At 42.5% G+C, this 27954-nt stretch overlaps 1 protein-coding gene across 1 annotated transcript in view; it reads right to left on the bottom strand.

Annotated features, from left to right (window-relative positions):
• Positions 1-27954, bottom strand: part of LOC121608093 (polypeptide N-acetylgalactosaminyltransferase 18-like) — a 144830-nt gene that overhangs the window by 25532 nt on the left and 91344 nt on the right. The window contains exons 5-8 of the mRNA XM_041939228.1: positions 18164-18361; positions 15257-15371; positions 9377-9562; positions 7810-7947 (exon numbers count right to left, since the gene is read on the bottom strand). Of these exons, the coding sequence (XP_041795162.1) occupies positions 7810-7947; positions 9377-9562; positions 15257-15371; positions 18164-18361 (637 nt within the window). The remainder of the gene's footprint in view (positions 1-7809; positions 7948-9376; positions 9563-15256; positions 15372-18163; positions 18362-27954) is intronic.

Raw genomic sequence — 27954 nt, 5'->3', positions numbered from 1 at the left:
AGCATTTTCAAGAAAGGGTCATGGAGGTATAATTTTAAGAAAAGTTTAATTTCAACTTGGTTCTATTTTCTCATTATCTGCTTCAGTTTAGTGATGTTGCCTCATTCCCAGATCCATTATCAGGGTTCGGGACTTTTGTTTGTGCTGGTTTAGTATTATTATTACTATTATTAGTACGATTACTATTATTATAATATTATTATTAGGGTTATTAGTCCAAAGGGGCAGAACCCTATTGTGTTTGTTCCAGTTTATTATTAATATTAGTCTGCCGTTAGTACTTGCCAAGAAACGTGAGCCTGTCTGGCCAGATGGTGGCGCTGTACTTAAGGACCAAAAATTTTATTTTTGAAAGGCTGTGCCCCTCACACCATAAGTCCACCTCAGTGTCCTCTACGGAAAAGCCTCTTGGACCATAAAAGTCTGCCATTATGGGTTTTCTGCTTATTAGCATGAACTGAAAAACAGTGTGCGACTCGTGCTCCAATGTGAATCCTACTTTTTGAATTTTGACTGCATCAACACCTAAATGGGTAAACATCAGAAACACAGGACACATTTCCATTAATTTAGCAAGAAGAAAAAAAAAGTTTGGAATCAAGGTTGTATGTTCAGTGAATGTCAACAGAATAAATGTTCAGCTTGGAGAAACAAGAAAACTGGCGCCACATAAGAATCTTGTGTCTGATTGGCCCACAGCAGAGTCTTTTCCATCAACGTCTTTGTCTGCAGGCCGTGACAAGCAGTTTGAAGAGAAGGTCAGCTGTCACAACTGCTGCTTGTGGTGAATGAGAAGAAGTCTGCAATGAAAAATGATGATGCCCTGGCTCTCCATGCTACAGTTAATGTGTAACACTTTTGTGCATGACTGCAATTTCCTCCTAGACAGTTTTATTCATAATCAGTCAATTCTGGTTTGAAACAACTAGGCTGGTCCAGAAAACATTTGTAGTGAGTGAATGAATGATCCTGCTTGGTTATTAACAGTTATTTCAAATGTATGATCAGAGTTCATGGTTATTTGTCTCAGACATTTAGAAGGTTCAATGGAAATGAGAAATACAGAGCAACCAAATCTGCAGATATATGTCCTTAAAGTGGCCGTAATCAATGTTTCTGTATTCCTGTCTGTGATACTAACAGTATCACTACCACTTGTATGTGACAGTGGTTGTTTGTACTCTAGTTTCCCCATCAGCTCTACAGAGTTTTATAGCTTATATAGCTATAGACTCAGCAGGCAGCTGTTTTAAGCAAAAAAGCTCTAAAAAGTCAATGTTTGCGACCTGCCCGGCGCCATACGACAGGCAGACAAATTTCGAGGCTGGTGAACATTTAGCAGCTAGAGAGCCAGATATTTCCCTCAGGAGTTGGTGGAGACCAAAACCAGGTGGCCAGAAATAGGGCTCCAAATGAACGCTAATGTTGCTACATGTCTGCTGAATGTGTAAAAAGGCAAGTGTTTACTCACACAGCTTCATATGGCGGTTATTTCAGTGCGGTGTGTTTACAACCTGCCTCTGCCTTCCCCAGGTGGCTAAAATACACTGCAGGTTTATATGTGTTTACCCCCGCTACGAGCCACACTAAAATGTTGTGACCATCTCATTTTGACTGGGGTTACTTCAATACAAGCAGAATTAATCCAAATAAACATGACCAGGTTTCTGTTTATTACAGTTTTAAAGTTATTCAAATCAGGTTTTGGGGTTTCATGAAGCTTAAAGTTGCCTTAATGTGTTTTTGGCCACTACACTAAAACAAGCAACGCTTTACCAGAAAAGTTGCCTACTTGCAGACAGCAAGATTATCGTCTGGCTGGAGTCATGTTTCTGGCCACCTGATGGACGCACGCCCAGCATTCACAGGCATTTTTGCTTCAGTGTTGCCTCCAGCTTTGAGCAATATGTGGCTATTTAGCTGCTATACGCTCCACTATGTTCACAAGCTGATCTCTAACTCTGTCTGTGTGCTGGTAGCATACAGTGGGTTTATCAGGGCTTTTTTTCCTTGGAAGCAGTTGCTCGCTGTTGTTGAAAACAAGGTCATGAGAGCAGTGACACTGAACCAAACAGTAAAGTCAACACCATGAAATAAAAGAGGCTAAACGTTTCAGCAGAGTTTCAGAATGGCTGATAATTCTCTGCGGACTTGTCGCTATTACTGACACCTTTCACATTATAACAACTTATTTCTTGCAGTGGTAAGGTACAAATATTCATTAATTCATTTTTAGTAGCAGCTATAGTGCAGGTGCATGCAGACTGGGGTTATTTCAGCGATAACAGTTGCTCGACACATTCAGGAAACTTGAATGTTACAGCTGCCTTCGGATCTGTTGAGGTAGTAGTTTGGCTTTCTGAGTCTCACGCTCTACACCTTCACTTCCACAGCATTGTAAACATTTCTGTGGCAGCCATCCTAACTCATGCCATTCAAGTGACCTTTCAAAAGTGGAGATTTGAATAGAAATGCCTGTTTATCTATTCAAGCTCTGTGGTCTGAGCCCAGGTCTGCTTCACCATTCCTCATGAATACAATGATATAAATGTCTACATTTATACAAACATTAATAACTAAAGATGAATGAAAAGACTTTTTGGCTGCATCCCGGACTCATACTAAACTCCAAGTCCCAAAGGTGCAAAATTTAGAGTTTATGATGTGTGTAATTAAGGGGAGACCTTCATTTTCTTCTAATATCTTTACATACAAAAGCTTTTCTTCTCCATCTGCTGCAGAGTGCCGTCATTCCACTTGCTGTTTACACTGGATTGATCACTGACGACAGATCTACCTCAGTTCAATCGCTGCATCCCACCACTCCTCTGCAGTCACATCACACACAGTCCTGCGGGGTTTTCCGCGCTGTTCTTGATCCCCTACTGAGGGCCGAGCTGAGCTTTCTGCTTCACAGTATCTCACGCTGCTGCCACACTTATGACAGTGGTTCAATAATTTGATAATTGAGTATCACAGTATGAACTCCTTTCATTAACATTTTGCAGCTCTGTGAGTCTATGCCACAGCAGTGCGCTGAACTAATGTTAGCATGCTAATATACTCGACAACAATGCAAACATGATGATGTTTGTATACTGCTAGCATGTTTATCATTTTAGTTTTGGCATGCCAGCATTATAGTAATTGCACAAAGCACAGAGTGCAGCAGAAGCTTAAGGGAATGTCATTAGGTTTGCAGGTAAAGTGTCAGGGGATCAACAATTCATACAGAGGGAAACCCGAATATTTGTACAAAATTAGTCTGAGCCTGAGATGTTTCATTCTGGATGAAAACGGTGGACTGACTGACTGACCCACAGACTGACTTTACCACTCATGGGGCCACAATGCTAGTAGGATAAGACGTGTTGTATTGACAACAAATGTGATTCAGGCATTTGGTGTTGCAAATTGGCAACATAAACAGGTAATTTGGGGGTTTTAAGCACCTTTTATTGGGAAAAAAAAGTTACAGAAAATACAATTTAACAACTAAAATAAATTCATGCAATATGAGAACTAACTGAATAAATCTTTCTCTTTGTTGTGTTGGACATCGGCGGATGCAGGGGCGGGGCCCCAGGGCACTGGCCCCAGCTGAAATCTGATTGGCCCCTGAAGTGCCTCTGTCCTCTCATTCATCACTTGACTCATTACAGATGAGTGAACATTCACAAACTATGGCACCTAAAATAAGTTCATGTTATGTGTAAGGGCAGGGAATGATGGGAAACATTCATGTTTATGAGTTGGATGCAGCTTGGATGTTAATGATAACCATTTATTTTTCTTCCCATCTAGTGACAAAAATGCTTACTTTTATACTCAACTTATGCACCTTTAGAAAGCCAAGATTCTTGTGAATTGATTAATGCAAACCACTTCAAGAGCTGATAACAACAGGGGGCACAATAAACGCCAACAGCAGACAAACAACCATGTTTAAAATTGACGTGACAACTCACATTACGTCTCTCAGTGATCCGCGGATCGATAATACTTCAACAAAAATGGTCTCGTAACACCGTAGCAAAGGTCCAGATGAGCAAACTCAGTAAAAAGAGAGTCCAAAACATGATAATAATCACCATCTGCCATATGAAGCCTAGCAACCAGAATGGCCAACAGTCTTGGTGTGAACAGAAGGTGAACAGAAGACCCTCTCTTCTACCATGTGAAGATCGAGCCAATCGTAACAGAGTTTGAACATGACTGACGCTTTGAATGGCCAATGAAATCCTGAAAAAGCTGACATGCCCCTTGAGTGGATTACTCGCAGCTAAGTGATAAACATAAGAAATGGCCTCTATATAAAAATATAAAGCAAAAATACCGGTATAAATACCTTAATTATGAAATAGATGGCCAAAAATGTAGATTTTGTGAACATAAATGTAGACATTGATATTGATAAATATATAGTCAATTGCCTTATTTGGGAATTGTATTGTATTGTTACCGTTTTTTTATTGAACTTGGAGTGGGGTGAGGCTTTATGCTGTGATCCCATTGTGTTTTCCAGCTATCTATTTGCGAAAAAAATAGAAGTAGAAAAAAAAGCCCTTCTGCTTCAGTGTGTTCAAACGTCTATTACTCAATTCCAGTAGCACTTACAGTGATTCTGCTGGGGATAAAAGTTCAGAGTGGTACCTTTCAAATGAGACCACAACCATGCACATACTCAAAATGGTTCAATAACAGCTATCAATCTACTTTGGGTATGCCTTGGATAGGCGTTTCAGGCAAATTTGTCACTGGACTGAAAATTGTGAAGACTTTTTATTTTCTCTGCTTTTTTGAAGTACACAGTGTTCTTGAGCAAGGCTCAACTTGCAAAATGCGTTCAATAATGTGTGTCTCCCTCAAAGTTATAGAGCCCCTGGCAAATGAGCAATGACTGGTGAAATGTATACTGAGAAAGGAGGTCTGCATGGATGACCCATTTCTGTTAGATGTGGCCCCTTTTTAGCCCCTGATTTAAGAAAATCACACTGTATATACTATTTACCCCTGGTCTGGGATGGGTGGTAGCATGTGGGGGCTGGATGTCTACCTGAAAACATCAGTTTACGAATGTGTTTCACTTAAAACAGCTGGACAAATCTTAATATACTGTATCATCTCCTCTTTGTTCCATATTTACCAGTTTATCCAGCTTATGTTTCACGTTAAATAAGAGATGAGTTTATAAACAGCATCCACAGACGGGATCACAGCAGAACACTTGTTGTACTCACTGCTATCTCCTGCGAGTGTGTTTTTGTCAAATATGTAAACTTCATATCTACATCTCTCAGATGTCACTGTGGCAACGCTTTCATCTCACGCGCTCAAAGCCGAGCCCCCGCACATGCTCAGTAGTGTCAACAAATAACTCCATCCAGCTCGCAAGTGTTTATCGAACAACAAACACAAGAGGAGGCAGAGAGTCTGTTTTCAGAGCTAGAGACTCAGTCGCTGCTGCTACAGAACCAAACCCCCCCACCAATTTGTATTTTTTTTCTCCTCAGTGACAGACCTGAAGTCATGCAGAGTCAATAAAGCTGAAAGAATAAAACCTTGTCAACGTGAAGGAAATCGGCTCTTTGTAATATTGAGACTGCATTTCAAAACTCGCACAAGACAGATGACTCAAACTATATCTGCACTCAAGTCGTGAGTTTAAAAGGTTAGAATGAAGCCGCAATCAAAGATCACAATCAGAAATGAAATTAATAAATGATTAGTACTTGAACTCAGTGAAGAAGTACTCATTTTTCTTCCGCTATCAGCAGGAGCAGTCAGAGTGGTGGGATAATTCTGCTCAGCTTCCAACAGATTACTGTCATTTTTCAATTATGCAAAATCCTCCCACAGCCGTTAGCTGAAGAGAGGAATAGCCATGCAGAAATTAAGTGGCGTAGAAAGGTTCACCCTTTCAACACCCCGCTGCCGTGATTTGAAGTGAGCTCTTTCAGCAGAGAAGTATATATCCCAAGTTGTGCACGCAATTAGACTCAGTGTTAATGGAAAAGTTGTAAGTTTTACAGCTTGGAATACTTGGAGGAGTTAAGTTTAGTTTGTCACGAGGAGGCGTGATAGCATTTCAGAGCTATTTCAGTGCTTATTACATTAGTATAAGTGAGCAAGTTTAGGTTGGCTTCTATACAATTATCTGGCCACACAGGAAAACACTTGAATAACACAGAAACAATATGAATTCCTCATCACGCCTCATTTACAAAGTGAAGTGAATGAAATATTCAAGGGTGTCTAGTCTAAATAGTCACGCTGAAAAGTCCAGTCGCCCCCTTGCACAGCTGCAGTTCTTTGATGGATCAGAGGACATCAGGAGGACATCATTTCTATTGTGTCTGTGTCAGCTAATCGGAAGCTCAGTCAGATCTCGTCATCAGATCATCTTCATCATCTACCTCACAGGAAGCTGAGGCAGAGGACAGCGAGGGACGCACCGAGGAGGACAGCGAGGAAGATAGTGTTTATTAAAACCACGCTATGTATGGGGTGAGTATCAGACAGGTTCTCACCTGAGTATCCGACTGAAAGAAAGGGGAAAAAAAATGGAAATAGCAGGAAAAGTTAAGTTTTAATGGAGACATTCAGATTTGTGCTGTTTAAGTGCTTCGGACACGACTATAGCCGAACAAGTTCTGGTTGGTTTCTACACAGTCCTAGGAATGGCAACACAAAAAACACAATCTTACAGTTTAGCTGCTCTAATCAATACTTTCATATTAACAGTGGATCTAATGACTATGGGTAACTATTCAGCTATCACTTGTAGCAATAAAGCCACAGAAGGATTATCACCCGACTGCAGAGCCTCCAGCTCTCTGGAGTAATTCTGTGCCTTTTTTTTTTACTGTTTTCACTGCCAGCATTACTGTTGTGGTTCACTGCGGCCGCCGTCATTCCCATGCTGTCGTGCTGCAGGAGGCAGCTGTGTTCAGCGGAAAAAAGCTCTCATAAACTCAGTGTCCTGCAACAAACAGTTAGTGACTAGCTGGTAACATGGCGGAGGTTTTAGGAGCTGATGAGTCGCACACTTCCCTCGCGAGCTGCTGAACACGAACACGACTCCAAATATGCTAATGCTGCTTTGTGTCAAGTGTCTACTGGATGTGTAAAGAGGTAACTGCTCGTTAGCAGGTTCCCCATAACAGTATTATAAGATGATAATATGTTGTTAATGTTGTGTTCGGCTGCCTGTTAATGCAGGTTGAAACAAACACAAAATTAACAGGCTCGGTGAAACAAATATTCCAACAGAGGTAGAAATTTAGTGTGATCACGACATTCCAAAAACATGACGGCACCTCATAATATCTCAATAACAATGTCTTAATTGTGGGAGCACAGCATTAAGGGCCTTATTGTTGCCTCTTGGCTGAAATGTGACAAGAGAGAAGACATGAAAATATGTTCACACATTTTTCTAACTCCTTGCTGGTAAGCTGCCATAACAAAGGCATATTATTTTTTGATAAAGCTAAAGGACTGTCTTGTTCCTATTTCATAATGAATTCAAATACTGCTGAATACTTTATGTTCTGCTTTGAGGACTTTCTGTATGTGTAGCAACCGGTGGGGACTGAGTGAGGAGGTGTGCGGCGTAGTGTTTGTCAAACTGTGGGCTGGGATCCAGACTGTGTGGATTTGTTCTTTTGGGCTCCTCTATCAAATGAACAGCAGTGCAGTTTAATTTGCAAGCCTATATTTCAGCGTATGATAGCGAATTGACTCAAATCACGGTTGCAGACTGCACATTTTAGGAATCCTGAGAACTAAGGAGACAGTTGAACTCACCACTCCGTAAGCAACAGTGTTGCTGTAGGATCGGAGCTCGGGGTAGATGTTGGAGAGGAACCAGCTGAACGGTCGGCACTGGAGCCTGGACCGCAGGGCCTTTCTCTCAGAAATGTCCCCGATGTCTATTCCTGAGTTCTAGAGGAGGAAATAAATACAAGCAAATCTGAGTTTACATTGTTTCACTGATACTCACTGATACTCTCACCTTGAACAAAACAATAAGCACAATAAGCTTCAACTTCCTAATCTCCGGTGCGAGAGATCGAACAGCGCAGAATTCAGGGCCTCAGGGTCATTTCAGCCTCACAATGGCGAGAGAAAAGAGTGAATGTCGTTCAGTGAGGAGAGACTGAGCTGAGGAAGTTTTTGAAAAGAAAAATTGGATGGAGACGGGGAGGCAGTGCATAGACCACAGGTGCTGGGCTTCTGCTGAGAACTATAATGGATGATTGAATAAATCGACAGTTGCAGTTGATGATAGTGGGGTTGCTCAAGCTTGAGACTGTGCTGCTTTTCTATGTTTTAAACCGTTGTAAATCTGGTTCACCACTGGCTGGACTCAACACACAATATGAGAAAAGATCACCTTGGGCTCTGTGAATATGTGGAGGACATTTTCCACTTTCCACTTTCCATTTCACAGAATAAAACATGAACTGATCCGTAGAAAATAACATGTAAGGCCAACATTAGGTTACAGCAGCTATGAGCACTGTGTCTAAAAGGACTTTCTATGTCTCACAGAACAGACATGGTTAATAGGGAAGAACTGGAGACATAGAGGACTAAAAGGAGGACGAGTGAAGAGACAGAAGTAAGCAGGGAAGAAGATACAGAGAGAGAGAAAGAACACAAAGAGTGTTATTAAATGATACAAAATGACTAGCTCTGCTCATCCAACTGCAGTTTGGAGCTTATGCTAAAATGAGGGCAGAGGTCAAGGTACATACACAAATTCACCCATGTATATACTGTATGTATGTAGTCTATACATATATACTGTACACAAGCAAGTAGAATAAATCTTTGAAATTGGTAGAAAAAGGACCTCAGGGGTCTGCATGTGGACCACTGAGAACAAAGGGCTAAATGCAATGGACAGAGCAAATTTCACTAAGATATGTTTGTGTCAAGCCTAATTTGAAAGATTTTCGAATCACATCAAAAATGCACACATACTAGCCTTATGCTTCCATTGAGCAGGACCTGGCAACCACGTTTTAACCCTTAAATAGTGCTCATAGGTCTAAAAGACCAGCCCAGAGTGTCACAGAAACCACATTTTAAAATCAGATGTCCCCACAGTGCTCACTTTGACGTGTGATTTGTACCCACAGTACAGCAATTTTCCACAGGTGTATTCAAGCCTTGCTGATTTACAAATGATTCTCCAGTGGACCTCCATGATGGCACAAGTCATGGTTGCTAGGAGATTTGCGACACAGCTTCTGAGTACAAACAAGCACATAAGCAATTACACCCACACACACACACACCCTCCCACATGCAGACAAACAAGCACAGTAGCAAACTGTCAGCACACAGAGGTGCGCTGTGTGTTTACCTGTAGTGGAACGTTCCAGGCCATGTAGACGTGACTCTTGTACTGGTCCATCCAGACCTCAGCCACCCTCAGAGCGTTTCGACGCACGTGGGCTGTCAGGTTCTCCGTGTAGGGTTTGTGGGCACGCTCGATGTGTGCGATCCTGGAACAGGGCAGGACCTCCACGCTGCCGCCGCACTGCCACACCTTTGTGACACACACAGAAATGCACACACATTGGCAACTGCAGAGACTGCCAAAATAAAAGTATGGGTACTTTCAGGAGCTGCCAGGCATGTGCCTGTTCAACCTCTATCCTGTAAGGGGGGGATTAAATCCGTGCTGTGACTCAGACGGCTTGACAGGAGCTGTCAAATACATCTGCACAGGCCCAGCTAGCACAGGCATTTTAGTTGTACTATATCGCAGCCATGTAAGCATGTTAGAGGTAAATGAGCTCCACGAGAGGCCAAGGCGCCAGCTGGCATTACAATCTTCAGAAATTTCAGGGATTTTCATGTCTTCAGCTGAAGGTCCCATTGCATTTATCTGTTATCAGTCCATCTCCTCCAGTGATTACACTTCAGCTGACACGCCAGCTCAATTCATCAACCTTTGGTGCTTTCAGTATCTTTCAGTGCCACTGAATCTTCAACTTAACTCAGTGCTCACACTTAAATAAACCCTCAAAACTCCATTCAGTGCTCACACTTTTTTTCAGTGCTTTGGTTTTAGCTGCCATTTCAGCTTCTTTCACTCACAGTGTGTTCGACTGCCACTTCTTTGAGCCTTTCCACTATTTTAAATGTTTCCAGGAAATAGTAGCTTTTTCTAGTTGCCACTGCAATGTGCAGTCAACTGATGCTTCTGCCATGGTAACACCATTTCTCACTTTAATGAAGTAAACCCGCATGAATTTCCATGATAGCGCTGCTTAAAATTCTGCAGCAGAGACCCTACAAGTTAAATCTATTGACCAAGCGAGCCCTGCAGAGTCCTGATTTGAACAGACGCACCTGTTCTGTCTTTTCCAGCCCTGCACTTTGTGTGTTTGTGCTGTAATCCTGCCCGCCGACCAGCCACTATCCCATATCCTTACAAGAATCCTTACAATGTGCACACTTGATCCTTCTCCAGTGCGTCGACTTAAAGTTCAACTACTGGTACCACTTACACATCAGCTGCTATTTCACCTGCATTCCTCTCTTCCTCTTCAACTGCTTTCAGTGGTTACGCAATACGTTCCAACTGCCTTCATCTTTTAAACGTTTCAGCTACACATTTTCAGCCTTAAGCAGACATAAATGGAGTCTTTTCTTGTTGCCACTACAACATTTAGTCAACTGAAGCAGGAACGAAGGAGTTTCACGTAGAAGCTATTTTGATGTTGCTAATTTTTTCTTTGCCAAAATTATGTCTTGCATTGTGCTGCTTTGTTGACTCTATGTGACGAGAGAACACTTTGGGAACACTAATGAGGATCCAAATAAAGAATAAAGAATGATGCTTTTGCAATGGTAGCACACATATCTGGCTTTTCTGAAGCAAACTGATATTACATTCCATGATAGCACTGCTAAAATCTGCAGCGTTGTGCCTACAAAACAAGTGCAGGAAAATACTTACTTAAATAGAAATGCCTGTTCTCTCTATTCCAGTCGTGCACTTTGTTTGTGTGTTTGCGCTATAATCCCTCCTGCCGGCCAGCCTCCTTCCCTGTATCCTTCCAAAGCGAAGAGCTACTGCAGAGCAACAGTGAAACTGTAGCGCTGGCCCGGCGCCCAGGCAGGAGCACAAACTACAGCCAAATTCAGAGATAATACACGTTTCCCTCAGAAATACCTCGCCGTTCTCTATAAAGGATTTACAGCACAGGGTTAGAGTATAAGGAGCTATTCTTCGAGCATAACAATCTATGTCTGAGCGCGTGGGTGTGCAGAGCGAGATAGAGAATGAGACCAGGGGAAAAAAGCGGACAGCGAAAGAGGGAGAGAAAGAGGACAGATTCAGAAAGAGCGTGGAACATAAAACAGAGAAGGTGAGGGGATAAAAGTGAAGGGAGATAAAGTGGGAAGCATAGAGAGAAGAAGAAAGTGAAATAGGGAGAGAGAGAATACTGTAACAGCCTCTCCTCGTCATCCTTGAGTCATCCTTCCAAAAGCCTTTTCTTTTTTTTGCTATCTTCTCTCTAAATAAAAAAGCCTTCTCCTGTGGGATAAAACAGGGCCACGCTGCCAGCTGTTACCCACAAAACATCATGGAACAACACTGTGACGCCGAGCAGTTGCAGCTTATGTGTGCGCGTTGGCATCCGGCGTCTGGAAAACTTGTGTCTGGCTGATGTATCTGCGTGTGTCACCCAGACAAAACACAGCACATTTACATCCATAATTGTCTCTCAGTCTGTCTTCTTTGGTTTAAAGCAGAACGAATCTCGCCCGCGGACTCGTGTTTTTTAAAAGTTTTAATGAGAAAATGAGAGGCGAAAGGCAAAAACAAATGAAGTTGTGAATTATAAACCACGCCGAGGACGACCGCCCGTTGAGATAACAAAAAGACGCCATGAGCCAATGAGCACTAAATATGCACAATATTACGCCACGGCGCAGATGAAGCTTCATAAAAGCAATCTTTATCACAATAGGAGCATGCAGGCCAGAGATACGGAGCGCTTCTGCAGAAACCGGGAGAAAAAAATCCCATCCCTGATAACAAAAGGCGCCTGTGTTTGGCATGAGGGAGATAGAAATAGAACAAACTGGCTGGTTTCTGACTTAAACCTTGAGTTGAACTCAACACGTGATGGATTAGTTAGAGTAAGAGCAATGCCCTTGAGACACGCATGCAGTACTGATTCTGTCAAAATATCACTGCTGATTTACATAATCATTGATCTGCAAAGGGCTCTTTTGCAGTGTAGTCTGCTACTTTAGCAAAAAAATGGAAATATTGACTTTCTCTTGTCATTCTTGATGTCTTTATAGTCAAAATTCTGTGGTATGAAATAACTGACACTGATGATGTGTTAGTGTGCGTGTGGGCGGGCTTGTTGGGGCTATATTTGATGTCAGGTTCTGACTTCAAATACCCCTGTGGCACTGGAAGTGTTTGCTGTAGAAAGGAAATGTCACTACTCTGACTGATGTTCTCGCTAACCTTTCGTTGCCTTTCAACCGTTCAGAAACCTCACATACAGATGGATAGACAGGGGCAAAACACACGAGCTCAACAGCAGCTCTGAAGAGTCTCTCCTCTGAAACAGGTTCACTTTAGTTCTGTGTTTGTTGCCATCGCTGCGGAGGGCAACTGATTTGCAGCACTGCGCGTGACTCCTGGCCCTCTTTCAGTGCATAGGCTAAAGTGTAATGTGGGGTGAGATGCCGACAGCTGGAGGGGGCATCTGATGTGGGTCAGAGGAACACGGGCCGCCTGGGTCGAGGTGGCATTGGTGAGATCTCCTCCCACGGAGAGGCCGGCTGTTTGTGGACTCGCTGCTCATGCTACGCTGAATAAGCCATCCAGGTCTCCTCTGTGCAAAAGTCAACAGGTGTCCGCGCAATTTGTCTCTGCAGTAGGACCTTACACTGTAGAATCATACGCCAAAAGACCTCTATAATAGAAAAAATAACCTCTCTGGATGTTGCAGATTACTCGTGGTCACTGCACCGCGAGGAGCCGAGGGGAAATCCATTATTGGACTCGTAATACTCAAATTTAGAGATCTGACATTCAAGCCCTCTCTGGAGGAAGTCAAGGCCGAGCCTTGCACAAAAGCTTTTTATGAGTCACATTACTGCCAATGACCCGCAATGTGCCAAAACAACGGGACACTTTAAGCCTTTGGCAGATTTAGTCATTTATATTCATGACATCACATTATGTTTATGATATCAGGTCACAGCCATTTTAAAGGGAATATTTAGAGCGCCATCATTTATTTATCATGAGTATCCTTTGCCTGTTTGAGCTAAAGCTGAACCCACTGCAACAAGACTGACCCGAACTGATTCCTCCTCACCAAGCCTTCACTACAGTACCACTGGGGATGAAGTCACACACGCACACACACACAACTGGGGAGGGCAACCTGCATCCAGGGGGGTAGATGGGGGCATAAAATTACTGGGGAAACTGCGGGATGCATTCACCACCAAGGATACTGATTGATGGCCTGCTTATATTGAACGAGCAGGCCATCTGTTTGATTATATTCCTGTTTCCCCCCACATAATGTTCCCTAAATAATCAGCATGTGATCATACGGAGGTGGTACATCATTTATGATGCATGAATATGGAATGAAGGTGTGACACAAGTGTACATGTACTTTAAATTGCAGTTCCTCTACTAGTGACAAGATGCTGGCCTTAAGAAAGAAAGATCTGGTTGTAGTTCTCTATTTTCAGAATAATTATTAAGGAGATATTAGAAATAAATATGCTAAAGTTGGAGAGTGTCTAGGTCTGAAAAATAGTCAGCTCTAGCAATTGCTGCTTGTCCCACCATAGCGAAATGCAAGTTTTATCCTCCTTTACCTAAATTTAGTACTTCTGGCTCCGTCATGTTTTTCTTCAGTTTAAAGGGGTGGAGGTTGTCGTGTCCTTACCAATGTTGAGATCAAACCTGTACCCTGGAGGGCAGAGCACAACAATCACCTAGTCTTATACTCAGGCGCTCCTATCATCAATTGTCTACTGCTGTCCACTAAATCTGAACCTAACATCCTCAAGCCTGAGAGAACTCTGCAGAATTTTGCAGAGTGTGATGTGTTGTTAACCCAGTGGCTCGGATCAGCGTCAGTCGGGCCTGGACTGATAATAAAACCTGTACTCCGCTGACACGACACTGTAAATCACTCCGCGCTAAGCCTGAGTCAACAGTTTCCCTCGGATGTCTCCTGCGTCCGCTCAGTCTCGATGCTGCTCCAACAGTTGCGTCCTCTTGGGACTGATTTACAGTCCCAAGAGGACGGAGCTTTTGCAGAGCCTTCAGCCTCTGGGGAGCAGATTAGAGACGAAACTCCTGCAGTAACTGTTAACAGCAAAACTGAAAATGATTTAAAACCTGTTGACGCTGCAAGAAGAACGGCAACGAGCAAACACAATTAATACAGAAAAACGGCATTCATCACAATGTAACAAATGTAAAGTCATACAGTTGCATTATAAAGGAAAAAAAATCTAATATAATCTTATTACATTACTGTAAGTCACAATGTTATCTGGCAGTTGTCACATCATTAGCAATCTGAGTCAGACTAAATGAATAATATGAATGACTGATAAAGCCCCATTCTGTCAGAGGAAAGGTCATTCTTCTTCTGTATGCCGGACATGTCTGCTGTTCAGGACATTTCACTTTGGAAGACGACCACAGTGGATGTCTCTATATCATGCAGGGCCCAAATTACACTGTGTTACAGGTATTTTTAGTATATGGAGGTCTGTATGCTGGGGGTGCAGAAATGTATAGTGCTGGCCGCGTGGCTCATATGAAGCCGAGCCCTTCTCACTCTCAACTTGTCACAGACAGACACTTGGTCAGGACTCAGAGTGTCATTTTTCAATGTGCAGGGTAGTCTGATGGACTTCTGTAGACAGCCCATCCTCACTCCTAACACTTAGGTAAGAAGGTATGTTAGTAACGCAATTATTTTAAGGCTGTGAAGCAGTTTTGGTGCCTTAACCTAATGTTTATTATTGTTCTCAGCCAGCTTCATTTTGAAAGCATCACAGGACGTCATATACTTATTACTGCTAACTTGACCCAGTAGCACTGCATGTTAAAAGATTCTGTTCCAGGGCCTTAAAAAGCGACGCCAAGGGGTCCTGACTGAGCAACCACATGTGACGAGTTTGGAGTGAGAACGTGTTGATTTTACAGGTTGTCGAGCCGACTCACCCTGATGCCAAGCTCCACGTTTTCTCCTCCGTAAATTTCCATGCCTTCATCTAGCAGGCCGATCTCCCCAAAGTACTTCCTGTCAACCACGAAGCAGCCAATCAGAGCAGGGCTCCTAAACGAGAGAGTGAAGGGAGAAGAGAAGAGGTTGAAAAAAATTATGTGTGAAAATGAAAAATGCAAGCAAGCAGGGGGTTTAAAGGCAAAAAAATTCTTCCCGACACACACACAGGCACAGTTCTAACCCACAATTAGCCCCACACTGGGCATCAAGGCCCTGCAGATCAGCTTCAAGTATGCTGCACACTGATGCTCTTCACATAGGCCTCAGCCTTTCATGATAAACCTATGCTGTACATTATACTTACAAATGATCCAGCTGTCAAAACGATGTCCCAGCCTCACACAACAAATTTAGGACATTTTGAGGAAATCGTTGGGGGCCACCACATCTTTCATCAACATCAAACCGATTCAACAAGAGTGAAAAAAAAAACCCCTCCTATTAGTATTCACGCTGTCAGTCCCATACATCTCCTCTTATCAATATGAAATACAGCACCGCTGCAAAAACAGCTTGTTTGGGTGAATTTCTCCTCCCTGTGGATACACAGATTGGCAAACAGCCAGAAACTCAGAAAGCCAAAATGCTAATAGAAGCGAGGCCCTCCCACTCCCGGCTCTGAACACACTCCTTCCACTGCACAATGAAATCATAATTAACATCCTGAGCATCAAAGAATCAGTGTATTTCACACTGTTCAATCCCAACAATGTCAGTATTTATAGCACAGTATATTGAGTAGATGAGATAAAGAGCAATGAACCTAACGAAATACATCACATGCAGCTTCAGGTTCATGAGCACACACTGTCGTTCCACAACAACACACATCATGTAGAAATAAAGAGCATCACTCATTAGCATTTGGTTTCCCAGCATGATTTTAACTATGAAACAGTGGTGGTGAAGCTGCCGTGTACAGCTCAGTTCTGAGCAGCTAGTGAGCGATCATGTTCGCATCATTAATTACCTTGAGGTTATTTTCCACAGAGCGGCAGGTTGCATCTCCGCAATTATTTTTGTAAAATAAAAGTGACACATTTTGGCTAATACAATAGGATGTCCAAGCTCCTGTTTAAATCAGACATTTCCACAGACTGTGACTCTCAGCCCTTCTCCTCCCTGCTCAGGCCATGGCAGTGGCTGGCAGGGTGCTGAGATGCTGGATTTAAATGTCGGTTTCACCCCAGGCAGACATTTTATATTTAATAATGTTGTGATTTTTCCCTTCAGGTTTGCGTAGGGAGTGCCCGACAAAGTGATGTTCAGAGTGCTGAGGTCACAGAAGGGGCAGTGAAGGATTAGGATAGACTAAGTTGGACGGGGATTCTGACATTACCTGTTGCTGGTCACTGATTTTAATAGTACCCATTTTGGGTCATTTTTCACTCCCACCCTAATAATAATTACAGCTGCAATTCCCTAATGTTTTTCAGTGAACTTGCTGATCCTCGTGTAATTTAAATCCCAATCTTTGTGTTCTGGATGTCACCTGTTACCTGTGATGATTCTCAGCCAACTTTTTTTCCCCCCAAGATGTTGAAGCAGATTTCTGGATTTCTTGCCTCTGTGTTAAGATTTGACTGAGTTATGATACTGGGAAGGAGGACGACTCAAATTCACCTCACGCGCTATCCTTGCCGGACTGCGAGCCCCCTGGTGAGGCTTTGTCCTGCGAAATGTCTGTGTCTGTTCCAGACCCTATCCTGTAACTCTAACAAGTTTTAATGCTTACACTGCATGAAAAACAGCTCAGGACTGTTGAGAGAGCCCAAATCCTTACGAGCAGCATGGTCAGATCACCTCCAAGCCCACATCGGACTACACTGGGCAGCTTCAGTGTTTGCAGAGAGACCAGAGCACTCCTATGCTAGAATATTAGCAGGTTGTCTGTTTACAATGTTTTTTTAGAAACAGGTTTAATGTGAAAACAATATAATACTACAATAATAAATGCATTAAAAATAGATTCCACACAGGGTGGCTATGAAGTCATCAAATGTACACATTGACTTCAGAAATTAAAATAATAATTAAAATTGAATTGAAAAACCTGCCTTGAAGGTGATTAAGCAATCAGAGTAACTGGCCCTGGTGAACAAAGCAGTGACAAAAAAAGAGAAAAAGTACTTGAGAAGATAAACAAAAAATAATGGGGGAATTCATCTTCCTCCATTACAGTATTGAGCAGGATATGTCCTCTTGTCGTTGTCCAGATCTATAAACACTGCATCATTGATTTGACTTGCCATGAACCACAACAATAGACATATTATCAGATATTGGTGAGTAAGCAATTTTGCTGCTGTTGCTGGGCTGTTTTCCTTGTAGCCTCTGCACTGGGTCTTTATCTGTCATGGCGGCAGTGTTTTCCTGGCCAACCGCACGAAAGAAAAGGATCATTACATCAATATATATTTATTATACACACTGTGGGTCGCTTCAGATGGGTTGTTAGTGGTGATGAAATTACCTGCTTTCCTTCTTAAATCTGTGCAACTGCCCACAGCTTCTGCAAGACTCCAGTTTTTCTGTGTTACACATAATGTGCTTTTGACTGTGCACTCCTCCCCCCAGGTTTTATATGTTTTATAGAATATTGATAATACACTTAGAATTTAAACATATATATAATTATTCATGGGGATTAGTGCTCAAGAAATTATGTAAAAATAATGAGCTTAGTAAATGACCTTATCAAACCAACTCCAATATGCTTCAAGTCAACGTTTTAATAATTAATAGTGCTCTGATAGATTATGTGCTGCTTCGTGAGGACAACACATTTCCTTCAATGAAACAATACTGCCTAAGAGGTTTCTGACAGCTCTTCCTCTGTTTACCTGATAGGGGCCGTGTGGTTGCGCTGGGTCCACCAGGACTTTGGTGGGTTGAGGTAGCGACACCACAGCTCCCAGTCAAAGCCCTGAGCCGACAGTGGGTACTCCTCAATCTCAAAGGTGTCGTACTTGATGTTGTCGAAAGAGGGAGACACCACCCGGGTCCGGTCCTCCTTTATTCGCTGCAGAATGGGTTCTGCCCTGTGGGACGACAGAGCACAGGCGGTATGTGTCAGAATCAGTGTGGGCTTCAGCACGGTACGATACACTATGATATGTAATCATTATAACATTCGAGCAAAAATTAGAAAATGAAAACTAACACAACTGAAATTAATATCAAAATATTTTTCAAAAACTTTGGAATATGATATAATAATAATATTCGACAATTTGTACCACCGGGACGTCATTCCAAAGTCATAAATAATACTCTATAACTTTAATATTTCTGATTTAATAAGTAAAAGGCAGTTTAAAAAACATCTTTACAATTATTTGCCAAAGAGTTTAATGGTTAAAAACTTATCTTCTTCATCAGTGCTGTGTGGGTGTGGCTTGATCAGATTTGATTGACAGTGACAACTGTTAGCAGATAACTAACTGAAATGTTGCTAAATCCTGATTGGTGCATGGAAGTATGTGACATCACCTTTTCCCCCAACTAAGTACCGCCTTCTTACTTCTTACTACCTACTTCAACTTTGGCAGAAAATACTGTGTTCATGTCGGCCTCATTATTCAGAGGGAGAAGCTGACTGAGAAAATATCTTTAAGGGTCTTTAATGCTGGACATCGGCTATCACTCAAAGGATGGAGCTGGAAGTTGCCGGTACATAGATTAATAATCTTTGTCATCAACAGTATTGAGTCCGTGTATTTGAACGGGGCATCAGCTCAATCAGCAGCGTGCAGTTTTATTCAGTAATAAAAGCTCTCTAAAGCACAGACTGAATCAAATGGAAAAGACAGATATCGATGAAGATTAAAGACATTCTCCCTTTATCTTTTACATATGTCAAGAATATTATTGTCGCTCTGTGTCTACTGTTTGCTAGCACATTTGCTATAGCAGCTTTATAATCCATAGATATGGTGATGGCTGTGTATCTGTTTACTGATGGCTGTAGTTTTAGCCAAGTAGATTAATGCTCATCTTTTATAACCGGAAAAGTATTAAAACAAGCAAAAATGTAGCTAAATACATAAAACAAGCAGGATGACCTGAATAAAAAGAAGGTAGAAAAGTGGAGGAAATGAAATAAGGAGGTGTGAAGGATTGTCAGTCCATACTGGAAGTCAGGGAGTGAATCTGCAGTCCTGACTGGATTAGGAAGGTCAATCCACAAGTGAGGAGTCAGGAGGGAGCTGAATCAAGGTCTGAAGGAGCGTTGGCCGGGGCTCCTCAGGGAAGGCGGAGCAGCATTACTGAGATTGGCTGGAATGGAAAGCCGCGGAGAGCTCGGAGCGCACCCTGCTCAGCCCTGAGAGCCAGTCCCAGGGTTTCGCATTAAATTCGAGATGAAGAACAGGAAGTGGTTGCTGTGTTAGGATCCACTGCTGATGAGGGCGAGCTTGGCTGAAGCACGAGGAGCTGAGACGGCCAACAGAGCCCCTCTGGAACTCCAAACAGGGACTGACTAGAGCCTGGACTACAAAGTAGACGCAGCCCTTGATCAGGTAATATGGGATTCAGTGGATGTTGAAGGCAAAGCTGCAGGGCTGTAGCTCTGATGATGCCCTTGCACGTCTGACGGCTCTTAAGATCTCAGAGGCTGGTTGCCTGGGCAGTAATCACAAGGGTGCTTTTGATACGGAAGTGTTGCTGAAGGTGGGGTTTCTGTCGGAGAGGAGCCCTTCATGTTAAAGAGATTGAGTGGGTGGTGTGACACAGCTATTGTTTGACCTTTGACCCTGTCAAAAATGTGTGCTTCAGACTCAACACCCTGAAAACGTTGCATTTCTCTAAAAGGTTAAAAACTACATGCAAAACAAGCAAAACCACATTTTAATCTCATCTTATAGCAGTTGAACCATTTAACCCTTTAAATGTTACTCAAATTAGTCTGCTAATCTGCTTTGCTGAGCAGTGGTTTATTCATTCGTTGTTCATTTATTGTGCATTTTTAATAACATTTCATCCACATTAGAAAAGTATGCAACACTTAACTACGTATCATATCGTTATTTCATATGATTTTTGAAACATATCAAAACAGAGGAGAAAAAGCAATAAATATAAACATCACTATATTAGAAACTGTTCAATATGCAGTTATGCCACTCATGACATGACACCTCGCAGTTGCTGGTTGTCAGAGTAACTCAACACACTCTCTGGCTCAGGGCTTTTCAGGAGCTCAGCAGTCATAAAAATACCGTGACCGTGAGAGCAGCGACGGAAAGATTCGACGATGTAAACAGAGCTCAAAGTCCTGATGCAGCTCAGCCCTCGGCACAGTCTGACAGGACTGAATCTGGGCCCACCAACAAGACTCAACACTGCTAACAGCTTCATGGTGTAATGGCTTTGGCTGCTTGTGGAAGACACATAGTGTGATCTGCCTCCCACATCCTGGGTATATATGAATGTTTGCAATAACGAATCTGAGATCTAATATTGTTGTTTGTCTTTTAGCAGCCACCCGTGAGATGCAAATTTCATGTATATGATTATGAACATGTTGAGTAAAACCGTGGAACATATTTTATTTTTTCAGACAGGCTGATGAAAGAGATGCTGCTCGAGAGCTTGCATTGAATTTCAGAAGCCAGTGGAACAGAATCAAACCCGGAGGAGACGCCATGACCTCGGCTCTCTCTTTGTGGTTTGAATATGAATGTTGCCAAGTTCTGGTTAGTGCACAGAAGTACGAGAGATCACCTTTTGCCACTGGAAGCCCATCCTCTTCAAACACGTATGAAGAGTACAGAGAAAAAAAAAATCAGAAATATAGAAATCTCTAACTGTTCTAACTCTGGCTGAAAATCGTGGGCACACATGGGATCAGTCATGGAACGGAGAAAATACACTTTCAGGGTCTTTAGAGTAAGAGAAAGGTGAGATTGGACAGAAATGCTGTGGCAGAAATGTGCAAGCCAATCAAGATGCAAATCTCAGTGCTGTCTTTTACATTTTGTGACAGAATAATAAAAAAAGCTGACGGTCATGTGACCAGCAAAGTGAAATTTCTTTGATGTACATTGACAAAAACATAAAAAAAATCCACCATCTGGTTAATGAAAATGGTAAGAGCTTTTACATCATTGCACTCTTAAGGAAATGACTGTTCATTCGGCTCAAAATGATGCTATTTATCTGGAGGAGACATGATGGCTGACTGGAGAAAGAAAAATAAAATCTTTTCACGCTGAGTCTTTTGGGAAAAACTGCCAAAGGCTGTCGTTTAAATGCAAACTACCCTCGACTGTCCCTCGAGAGAGAAAACACAAACGAGGCTTCGCGCCTCACAATCATTCATGTTTTATCAGTTCAGCCCCACAGAGATATATGATAATAACATCACAAAGTCCCGACATCAGAGAGGAGGAAGGGCTCTTTCATCCTGCGCGCTGATTGTTCGTTAGGAGGTGAACCTCGCCTCCGGCTCACTTTGCACAGTTCTGTACACACACATAAACACTGAAATGCATAAATACATGCAGCGAGACTACCCAGAAAGCACTGAAATCTAGTAAAAACCTTTATGAAATTATAACTGGGTAGTCAGCCAATTAGTGTGACCTCAGCATCAAAGAAACCTCTGCTAGTCAAGGTAAAATCTGAAGAGTTCACACAGCGAGACTTCACGGCGACCCAGAAGACATCACTCTTCTCACAGCTGAATACTAAAAAGTGGGAGATGTCACGTTACAGGAAGTCTAGTCTCCCGGAGCATCAGAGCATCGATATCACTAATTTGAAACTACAGTTTAAGACAAGTGGCTTGATTGCAGCCAGCCATCCTTGGTGCAGTACCCTCTTTCTACTGTGACCATCAAATAAAGGCCACAGGCAGGTGTCCTGAATAGGAAGCTATCGATGATCTGACTTACTGTATCTGACATGTTCAGCCTTACAGTCAGTGAAAAATCTGCTTTCATTGATTTTTTTTTGGCCACTTTTGGCAAAAACAAGCTGTAAACACAACACTGACTTAAAAAGTTGGTACTAACGCATCCAGAGTTGCAACAGGGCTAGCAGCAACATTAGCATTTATTTTGAGTCGTGTCTCTGCCTAACTGGCACCCAATATACTGTTTTAGCTCTGGTCCACCCACTCCAGAGAAAACCACGTGACTCTTTAGCTCTTGTGTTCACTGTTCTCCTCCATATGTTCGTCAGCCGGTGGCAAACGAGCTCGGTTACTGCGATTTGAACTGCTGTTCACGTCTGTTTCCACTGCACTTGTTATGTTGGCTAAATTGACCAGAAGATCTTCATGAGAGATGAGACGAAAATTGCTTGCTTACGCAACTATGCAAGAGTTCTCTGTGAATTATTTCTGCAGCTCCCTGCACGCTGACATGCATATCTCAGCATGGAATTATGTTATTTAAGGCGTTCTCCATGTACGTGGAGATCACTAGCACAGTGCATACACAGCAGGTGGAGATGATGGAGGATTATTGTGATTACAGTCAATCAATCTCTGTAACATAAAACACCCGGTAATTGCTTGTTTTTTACTCAAAATAGCCAACACTGAAGATAATTGCAATGTATGGTAGAGGCAATTATGTACTGGAACGAGGAGTCAGCGCTTTATTGGTAATTATACCATCATTTTTCAATTTGTATGAAAAATATATAGAAAATATGTGACTGGGTGGGTGAGTTTCAGAGCAGAGGATGGCGTGCAGAGGGAGGAGTGAGTGGAGGAAGACAGGAACGGGAGAGAGGACGGCAAAGAGAAAAGAAGAAAAGAAGAAGTGAGAGGCATGTACGCTGTTTGTTGACTACTACGTGGAAAATCAGATGTGTTGGAGAGAGTGCTAATAACACTGGCACAAACACAACATCAGCTCATCACAGCAATGTAGCACCAGACCAAGACCAAGAAAAATGTTGCAAATGTGTGTGTGTGTGTGTGTGTGTGTGTGTTTAGAGAGAGAGGGGAGAAAGTAGACAAAACAGCGTTGTATCTCCAGCTGAGCTCTTTTGTATCTGTGCCAAGAATGATTTCATTAGTCATAGACCAATACCCCCTCTGTGGCAACATGTGGGAGGTTTATGTGGGTTCTGTGTGTGTGTGTTTGTGTGTGTGAGAGAGAGGATAGCGCTGGAGTGGGTGGAGGCTTTTAGGGGTTAAGAACCTTGTAAGTGTCTCTCGTCTAATCTGCAACCCAGCAGCAACAAATGTTATTTTGGATCCAACTCAAACACTATAATGAAGTGTGTGTGTGTGTGTGTGTGCGTGTGTGTGCGCGCTCTCACTTAAGTACGAGCGTGTGTTTTTTTTTTTAAAGCTGTCAGAATGATGAACAGGTACGCAGCTGCTGTTGTATCTGAGCGTTTTAAGGAGAGGACCCTGAAGTGGTGGAGCGTCCGCGGCTCAAAGAGACTGACATTAAACTTCTGTTCGGGGGAAAACAGCACTTGATTTCTGTCAGGAAAGTGAAAGTTATGATAATGTGTTATAACCCTCAGCCTCATCACCGTGATAGATTAAACATAACCAGCTATGCTCATGAGTTCAGTAATTAACCACTGCTCCCATTACTTATAGCACTTAGTGGAATCATTAGGAAACATTTCAACCCCATGTCAACACACTTGTCTTGACGTGGTTGGTATTAATATGAACCCTTTAACAGGCAGGAGTGTGAGCTGTAAAATGAATGGAAATGTCCTCATTAAAATGCAACTGAATGCAACGAGAAAGTCAAAACTCTTATCAGGATGATCTGCTGCAAAGAGGAAAACGTCTCAATACGAACGCTCCATCGTGCAACGCGGGCAGGAGCAGCCGGCCTATGAAATATGGTGGAAGCGTGTAACATCTAAACTTGCAACCTCTGCTAAAAATATATGTATGACTTCAGGTTTCCTGCAATATTCTTCAGCCTGACAGCAACACATGCTTACTTGCCATCTAAGCCTGAGTCAGAGGTTGATAAAAAGTCCATCCTTTTGTGTCGGCTGAAACGCTAGAAGCAGAGGAAAGCAGTTCGCCTCTGTTAAATGTGAAGCAAGATTTAACCACCAGCTACGGCAGGTTAGGTTCTGAGGTTGTGCCATCGGTTGCGATGGAGCTGGCGTGCATCTCATCAAAAATGTAATTATATGATGGGTTTAGGGCATCAACGGAGAGACCACGCTATAAGAGCCGGGATTGTTTTCTTACTGCATGGTGCAAAGTCATGTACAGCAGCTACTTTAATTTACAGTACACACACATACACACACACACACACACACACACACACACACACACACACAAACACAAACAAGAACAGTAATTACTCTTCAGACTACAGCGAAACAGTAAGTTCTTCAAAAATGAGAGCAGAGCGTCCCATTGCTGTCCAACACAACACCAACTTCGATGCAAGAAACACTTCTTGACATTATTAATGATTAACAAGCCCAACATGAAATGTGTGACTCCTAAGTCAGTACGAGTGAGTCACTTTAATAAGGTCCATGTGTCGCCTTAGTCTCAGCTCCATTTTCTGACTGAACACACACACCTGGCCCTGCTTCACGGGCTTAAAGTGGCTGGAAACTCATGGAACAGAAGAACAGCAGATGAGACCTGCACATTTTGTACAAACCTGCTCAGTGAAGTGTCAAACCACTCTGTTCTTATTTGTTCTTCTTTCGACAGTATCCTGCATCTTTCCCAACGCGTGAGGAGCTCCTGCGATATATAACATTACTGCGGGGACTTGAATCAATTAATATTGAACTGGGTATGTTTTAATACAGACTGGTTTCTCAGTTTCTCTCATTATATTTTTAAGGGATCCACACTTTCAAGTGACAGCAGCATCCTAATGGTCCATCACTGTTCCAGCAGGGTGGAGCAGGACTGCAGTCATTGCCACTGCTTTTAATATCAGCCGGTATAGAAGAAGCTTTGGCTCATAACACAGACGTTAATGTCAGGGTTTGAATGCATTTTCTGAACATGTGAAGGGGGCGTGTTCAAGTTAAAAGGGGGTATTATCCTGCTGTCTGAGGTGCAGTGCCAATCTATATGAGCACATGACAAGTGTGGCTTAACATCATTTTAAGCTGGGATCAAAAATATGTGGGTTCTAAGTTTTAGGAAACCTTGGAGGTAGCAGAATCAACAGCAACATCAGAGATCACCTTTAAATGTTGTCTTCTACCACATCCACATCTCATTTTAACAAACAACCTTTCACACCTGGATTAGAGGTGCTTTTGTGAGGCAGGCTGCTGCCCCGAGGAAACACAGTGAAGTAGAAGCACAGGACTGCAGCTTTAATTAGGCCTTACTGGACCACAACAACCTCAACTACTTAACAAAGTATCTCAACCACCTCTATGCCTCTTTTTATACACCGGGGAGTCTGGAATGAAGTCACTCGTTCCCCAGCCTGTCACATAATCAACTTACTCTGTGACCCAAAATATTAATAAATGTGTCGCAGCTGCATCTGCGGAGCTGAAGCTGTGCACCTGCTTGAATGATGAACTTCGAGGGAAAGGGGTTACAGCTTCAGCAGTTCTCAGTTGCGCTCAGAAAGACAGGGGAAATTGAATGATCCCTTCGTGAATCAGCTCATAAATCGCTTCATGCCATTCGCTGTTAAAATTCCTCGTTGCCGCTCTGCGTCTTGAGGAAAAACAAATGCCCACACAGTGAGATGATCTCTTTTCTGATTTAATCAGCAACCTTTCAAACAAAACGCCTGCTGAATTAATACCAAACATTCAGCATCTCATTCTCTCCTCAGCTCTTTTCTCTTTTCCTTTGTCCCAGCATTTACACCAGGCCCTGTCATGCAGCCGCTTAATGCTGCACAACACTGGGAGGAATTCATGGAAAACACACTCGTGGCATCCAGTGCCGTCCTGGATGAGATGTGATGGGGTGTGGTTTAAGCCTGTCTGGACTGATCGGAGGAGATGGATTTAAAGTCGCTTTTACAAACACGCGTTTCAAAACACAACAATATGGTCACTGAAATTTCTCAACTAACTCCAGCAGCAAATTCCTCTTCTCTGCCACTGAGAGGGCAAACTGAAACCGAAACTGTTTCAGTTTGTTCCAACACTTGACGCTTCTGTGTTAATTGTTGCCGAGAAGAGGCAACGAAGAAGATAACAAACTGAACAGTTGTACAGTCTACGGAAGGTGTATTTTTTCTATTATTATTTTTTCTTCTTACAGGAACAGTTTATTCCAGAAGCAAATTTAATAAAGTCTGAGACGAACCCTGAACTCTGAGCTGATGAACCCTGAGGTGAGAAACTCCAGAGCAGCTGATCTGAGTCAGTTCAATCAACACGATGTATGTTCTCTCTGATTTAAAAAAAAAAAAGGTCCGACTTCACCCCACTGGAGATAGACGTTCTAACACGTGTCTGGTGAATATGAGCACATATTCAACACAGCTGCAGCGGCGAGAGTTGGCGTGGGAGAGAATTGCTGCTCAAGTTGATGTGCAAGTTTGAATGACGAAGTCAATACATTTAACATTTCCCCACACTGTCTGTTAACATTACAGATGAACAAGTGGTGGAATGTTATATTATAATGTCATTTAGGTGCAGTCCCACAGGTCCGTTGCATCCTTAGAAGCAGTTCAATGAATTAAAATTCAAACAGTTCAGACATATTTAACTTGGACCTATAGGCTCATGAATATAGCTCACTTTGGCTTTAATCATATTTGACATATTTAACAAAGTAAATATCATCCAGTGACTATTTGTAGTGTCTATAACCCCCAACAGAATGAGGATTTAACACATATAAAACAACTTGCACCTTCGGCTGCTTTTTAACAGAGCCGGGCATCACCAGGAGGAGGGTCCGTCAGACTCCACAGCACAGATTAGCACTGTGAGAGTTCGGTATTCGCCAGGTTAATGCTGCATGTAGAAGAGTGGAATTTAATGTCATTCTGATGTAAAGGATTTGTATGAAATGCATCTCATCAAGAAAATGTCAAAAACTGATTCCGGCAAATTAGGTCTCAAATTATCTGAGAGCCCGTCTGTCGTTTGTAGTATCAGAGACGGGAGGCCAGAGAATGTTGTTCAGATAAATGACAGTGTGATGAAAAGAGGTAACGTTCGATTGGGTAGTCATCAGGGAATGAAATAGCACATCTCGTTGGGATCTCAAAAAAATCCTCTCGCGATGTCACATTAATTAAATCGGCCTCTTCATCCCTACTCCCTACGTCCGACAGCTGCTTCAGGCTCGGCAGGGAGAAACTTTAGTGCAGAAAAGCTACTGGAAAGCTTAGGTTACCTTTCTCTATGGAACAGAAAACTCAGAGTTTACCTCATCTCTGAGTTCACGAACTGAGAGTTCTCACTCAACCAGCTTCCTGCAATACATTCAAGGTCAAAGGGGTGCACACACACATACACACACACACACACACACACACACAGCTAAAGGCACATAATACCAGTGGAAGACAGCCACATATTAGAGTTTAGAGAGAAGAAAAGAAAGAAAAGAGGAAGAAAAGGAAGGGGGGTGGGTATTTTTCATACTCAAAAGATGTATTCTTTTAAAGCATAGGGTTGGCAATATTCTATATTTCTGTCAACTAATCCCATGAAAAGACCAAAACCAATGTGT

Source organism: Chelmon rostratus, chromosome 6 (genome assembly GCF_017976325.1).
Source record: "Chelmon rostratus isolate fCheRos1 chromosome 6, fCheRos1.pri, whole genome shotgun sequence".
NCBI lineage: Eukaryota > Metazoa > Chordata > Actinopteri > Chaetodontiformes > Chaetodontidae > Chelmon > Chelmon rostratus.
The sequence above is the reverse complement of the archived record's forward strand: the minus strand, read 5'-3'. Positions and strand labels throughout refer to the sequence as shown.